This window comes from Dipodomys ordii, unplaced genomic scaffold (assembly GCF_000151885.1).
Source record: "Dipodomys ordii isolate 6190 unplaced genomic scaffold, Dord_2.0 Scaffold17, whole genome shotgun sequence".
NCBI lineage: Eukaryota > Metazoa > Chordata > Mammalia > Rodentia > Heteromyidae > Dipodomys > Dipodomys ordii.
The window spans coordinates 4,506,542-4,512,541 of record NW_012267233.1 but is presented as its reverse complement, the minus strand read 5'-3'; the positions used below and the strand labels follow the sequence as shown (position 1 = coordinate 4,512,541).

At 34.5% G+C, this 6,000-nt stretch overlaps 1 protein-coding gene across 1 annotated transcript in view; it reads right to left on the bottom strand.

Moving 5' to 3' along the window:
- Positions 1-504: 504 nt before the first annotated feature.
- Positions 505-6,000, bottom strand: part of Nudcd1 (NudC domain containing 1) — a 46,086-nt gene continuing 40,590 nt past the window's right edge. The window contains exons 9-10 of the mRNA XM_013012470.1: positions 4,278-4,437; positions 505-1,369 (exon numbers count right to left, since the gene is read on the bottom strand). Coding sequence (XP_012867924.1) covers positions 1,077-1,369; positions 4,278-4,437 — 453 coding nt within the window. The 3' untranslated portion in view covers positions 505-1,076. The remainder of the gene's footprint in view (positions 1,370-4,277; positions 4,438-6,000) is intronic.

Sequence of the window (6,000 nt, the reverse complement as noted above, 5' to 3'; positions counted from 1 at the left end):
AAAGAATTTCTTTGCCACTGGGAAGGGAAAATAAAAGTAAATTTATGGGATCATTCAATAATGAACCTAAATTACAAGTCTTTTACTCTAAATGAAGGGGAAATCCGTATTATTTTTAGGCCATATACATTTCAAGATACTGACATAGTTTCTTACTTATTGCATTCCTGGGGACTGTACCCATGTCTCTGTGCATCCAGGCAAGTGTTCTACTGCTGTAACGCTGCGTTACATCCTTAGCCCTACCACAGGGTTCTGAGCATGCAAAATCCTTGTTTTTCTTTTTCTTGTCCCTCAAGACTGTTGTCCTTCTTTTCTAAAACTAGTTATTTTTGCTGTTTTAGGACCTAAACCCTCAGGTGTTTTAATATTAAATTCCATCAAAATTAAATTTACATTCAGTCAGAAACTGAATTTTCTAATCAAATACTGGTTCAGTCAAATATCTGCCCAAATAGGCAAAAGGTATCTTAGGACCAAATAGTTTCTATGTATAACCTTATCATATTTGTGGCAGAAAAGATTTTAAAAAATCAAATAAAGCTACAATTAATTTGAAAAGCAATTACTGGTTTTCAGTAAATGCTGGCCTGCTATACTCTTGCAAATCCTCCTTTATGTAGACTAAATTATTCTGTTAACTTTAGAATTTATAATATTGAACATTTTAATTATCACCTAACCTGTTCTATAGGGATAGACGATAGACTATAACAATATAATCAATGAACAAATATATTAAGTATATGATAAATATTTTTATTTTTAAACACTAAACTGTACATGTTTCATATAAAAGATTCTAGCCTCTGTATTTTAAAAACAATTATACCAGCCAATACTATCTTTATGCTTTTTATAGAAGCCAATATTTCCCAAATCTGTAGCTTCATTTTACAGCTTTTACAGAATCATAATCTTTTAACTATATTTCTAATATCATTTAAAAAATAAAAATTCATTCAAGATATTTTTATTTAACACATGAAAACGTAACAAGTTACACAGTACAACTGCTTAATCCTCTAGGTACCAATGAATGCTTTCTATTATAGCCTGCTAACATGTTGAAGAAGTTAATTCTCTGCATTTACTTTTATTAAAAAGAGGTTTTTGGTCGTGAGAACGAATAATCTCTCATTTGTTGCCTGAAAGCCTAAAATAGGATCATTGGTCTCTAGGCTTGCTACTTGCTGCTTAGCAACCTGCCCTACATGCCTGCCTTCCTTTCTGTTGTAGAGCACAGTAGACATGGGAGCAGGCTGGCGATAGATGAACACTCGGCGAAGGCACTCACAAAGGGCAGCATAGGAGTAATTTGGAGCACAGGCAAAAAATTTTTTGTCTCTCTTTGATGCTTGCACGTAACCTGCCAAAAATATAATATAAACAAAAGAAGAACTATAATTTACATATGAGAAAACATGATTTAATATTTCATATTTCATAACTTTGATTATAACTTCCTAATTTCTATAAGAATTAAAATCCTCAGTAAAATATAAACATGTATACCATAAACACTCAATGATGGTTGACTTCAGAACCATTAATGATTACTCATAATCTGTTTCTTTCAATTGATGCTACACTACATGTTAATATAGGAACAAAACAAGCTTTGTCTCTTTAAGAAATGTACAAGATAGTTACATTTAATTTCCACAAATAATTAAAATACTAAAATTCTGAAATCTAAAAGACTAAAAATACATGTCAAAAGATCCTTAAATCCCAATTTAATATGTAGGTGGATGAGTAACAAGAGCATCACAGAATGTTTCCTCTCATGAGAGACAGATGAGGAAATGGTCATAGGATATGACCAAAATTATCTCATATTTACTATATTAAATGTAACATTATTTGTGCTTATGATGAAGGTCTGAAACACTATCTCTAAAGGTATTCATAGTGAGTTCTCTCAGCAAGCCTGTAATGTTTGTAAGTTTTCTGTTTTAGCAGTAGTGGAAAACAAACTCCATCTTATCCCTGCTGGGCTTTTTAGTCACACACCTAGTTCTTTTGATTCTAGGTTGTTTTTCAGATAGGGTTTTGTGCTTTAAACAAAGCCTTAAACTGCAATTTATCTTAAATCATACGCATATTTTAAAATTGTCACTTGTGAAATACATTAGGATTTTCAGAGTGGGACATGATTACTGAATGCTATGACATGTGATATAAAAAAAGGGACCACCAGTGAAAATTGAGCTCCCATCAAATAATAAATGGGCAAAGCTATGGAGCACATGAGAAAATAATATGAAATGTTAATACTAAATGTTAATTGGGGTTTGAGGAAAGAAGAGTAATAGAGATGTTGATACCTGTTTGCATATGTACTTGTGTGAGATATTATGTCCATTGGTAATATAAAGTTGATTTAAGTCTCAAGCTTAGTAGAAGTCCACTGAGGGCTGGGATGTAGCTCAGTGGCAATTGCTTGCCTAGCAAGTGCAACATCCTGAGTTTGATCCCCAGTACCAAAAAAAGAAAAGAAAAGAAAAGAAGAAGTCCACTGAAATATGAGGGTTTGTGCATACACATGGAGGATCTGAGCACCAAGAAGTTACATTATCCAACATTATACTTACTGAAGGAAGAATGAATTAAAAGAATAGAGATTAGAGAGGCTAGAAAAATAGGTCAATGCAACTTTGCATTTCAGGCCAATGATCCATTGAAAATGGAATCATAAACCAGGTGTCAGTGGCTCATGCCTGTAATCCTAGCTACTAAGGAGGTGGAGATCTGAGGATCATGGTTTGAAGCCAGCGTGAGTAATAAAGTCCATGAAACTCTTATTTCCAGTTAACTACCAAAAATGCCAGAAGTGGAGCTGTGGTTCAAGTGGTAGAGTACTAGCCTTGAGCAATAAAGCTCAGGGACATTGTCCAGGCCCTGAGTTCAAGCCCCAGGACCAGAACCAAAACAAAAACAAAACCAAAAAACCCTGAATTATATTATTAATAAAGGATAAGTGACAAATCTCTACAGCTAGGGTTGTGTTCATGTAGCCATTAAAATATATAATTTTACTTCCTGCTACTAGTTTAAAATATCTTCTCAATTAAGTAGTAACTGTGGCTAGTTCATGTAAAAAGTTTCTCCCAAACAATACAAACACATAAAGTTAATGATTACACAAGCCCAAAATTCCTGTTGAAGAAAGGAGAGTGTTGCATGGCTTTTCCCAAGGGCAGAACTTAATAGAATCATGTGGAATCTAGATCTTACCCTCTATTCTATGTCTGTCTTTCTTTCTCTCTCTCTCTTTCCTTTTTTCTTTTTTTTTTTTGGTCGGTCATGGAGCTTGAACTCTGGGCCTGAGCGCTGTCCCTCAGCTCTTCAGCTCAAGGCTAGCAGTCTACTACGTGAGCCACAGTGCCGCTTCCAGTTTTCTGGTGGTTTGTTGGAGATAGAGTCTCAAGGACTTTCCTGCCCGGGCTGGCTTTGAACCACAATCCTCAGATCTCAGCCTCCTGAGTAACGAGGATAACAGGTGAGCCACCGGCGCCCAGCTAACACAAGCCCAAATTTTAAAACCAGTATTTTCTCTTTTATTCTATCAAATTTCTACTCACTGCCACTTTCTGTAGTTTATTCATTATAATGGCTCTTTCGCATTCATGTTCAATGAAAGATGACTCCTTAGAGCAGTTCTATGATGTTTTTGAAGATTACTGTGAAGAAATCTAAATTCAGATTCCATGTAAGGTACTGTAAGACCCATTTCTAACACTGTATAGTTCACAGAATTAAAATAAGCAAATAATTGATTAGAATTATAGATAACCAAGCTGGGCACCAGTGGCTCATGCCTATAATCCTAGCCACTCAAGAGGCTGATCTGAGGATCATGGTTCAAAGCTAGCTGGGACAGAAAAGTCCCCGTGAGACTCTTATCTCCAATTAACTACTCAAAAACCAAAAATGGAGCTATGGCTTAAAATGGTAGAGAGCTGGCCTTGAGCAATAGACCATAGGGACAGAGCCCAGGGTCTGAGTTCACGACAGACAAAAATAAACAAAAAAATTATAGATAATCATTTTCATTTCTATTCTGTGATCTTTTGTACAAACATAGGAACAAATTTGTCCTGATGTTATAACAGTACTCACCCCATTAACTATACTATAAAGAATCAAATTGTAGAACAAACCAATCTGAATATGATTAGAACTTCTCAAATTAAAAAGAAAAAAGAAATCAACTTTAAAATGATGACTAATTTTTGGCATAATGGAAATGCTGTGAAGAGCCTATTTTGTACCTAGAGCATTGAAGGTTGCTATGTGTTCCCACATATCATCTTGTTTGCCAGAGCGAGGTTGCCAGAGAAGGGCATCGACATCATGGCGCAAACAGAAGCAGGGCATTTCTTTAGGATCCACTATGACAGAGAAAAGGTACTGGTTGCTCCCAAGATTCACCTAAAAAATGATGAATAATTTAACCAATTATTAAAGGAGACAAAACTGATGCACGAAACTAAGTGTAAGCAACTGTTCTAAACTTTTTAAAGACATCTCTTAGCATTTCTGAAAGAAATGTTTCACATTCATTTTAAAGACAAGGGAAGTGATGCACGGGGCAGATAACATCCAAGTTGATCCAACTCCATGCTCTTAATGCTGTGCTATCTACTTCTCAACTGTTAGTACGCTAGATTAAAAGATACTATAAAACATCAATTCCATAAGGAAAAGTTTTGAACCACAGAATACAATAAACTTACTGATATTAGCTTGTAGTTACCAAAATAAAATAAAATACTGGCTATAAGAATTTGTAAGCATGTTCTATATGTTAGGCATATTATAAACAATCTCTACTACTCATAAGGCTGTTTCTATCTTCATTTAAGAGATGAAAGAATAGCCTTGGAGAGATTTGAATAATGTGCTGTGGACTAAACAGAAAATTCACAAACTGGGTTTCTAACTCAAATCTGTTCATCAATTACTTTCATGTATAGCTGAATTATGTTATTAACATCAATGTAATGTCAGTAATTATTATTGTAATACTTGTGCCTAAAGGAATTCATTTCAATACAAAATTGATTGAGGCTTATAATTGAATTCCATCTACGATAATACTTTTTATAATGGGTAGAGTGAAACCATATTCTTAGAAGTGTTTTCATCAGAGTCGGTCTATATGACAACAAAAGTCATACCAAAATAGAAGGTATACAAAATCAACAGTGTTTGATAAGGAACTGGTTTTCAGAAATTGGACTATATCTTATTATCTTCAAGTAATTGCACACAGGGATTAAGGTCACAATGTATCTCGATCAGTATCACCCTTCCCATCATTTTCCCCATCTTCCATCCCAACCCTATCCTTCCCCTCACATTATCTGGTTCCATTTCACACATGAACATTAAAGATTGTAACTGTGCTTGCCCATCATTAGGTTCTTAACGAAATACTTCATAAAGTTTACTGGGGTCAGCAGCTTCTACACTTAACCAAGTAGAGATATGGATCCCCTTGCTTTTTAGTTCTTACCTCAGAAATCTTACTTTCTCAATAATCTTTTTCCTTGGTTCTCTGATGCTTAAAGAAAAATGTCAAATGACACTTAATGAAAGCTCTTCAAAATCAGACACCGGAAGACCAATTATTCTTCCAGTTATTAATTCCAATTATTCTTCTTAAAAGGTAGCAAGACTAGATCACAATTTATAAAACTCTCCTATTTTCTCACTTCCTGTTCATGATGTCTCTATGTCAATCATATGCTACAATCCAGGGGCATCCAAGTTTACTTCAATGTTAATGATAAAGAAATAATAACCACCTAACAATTTACTTTGCTATTGCTATTAAACTTACCTGTTGCACTGACATGCAATTAGAGATGAGAATGATTATAAGTACAACAGTAATAACCACAAACTATTGTTATATGTGAACACTATATTTTAACACTTGCACAGGGGTTGACATACCATAATAAATGTTCAATTTTACCATTCTATACT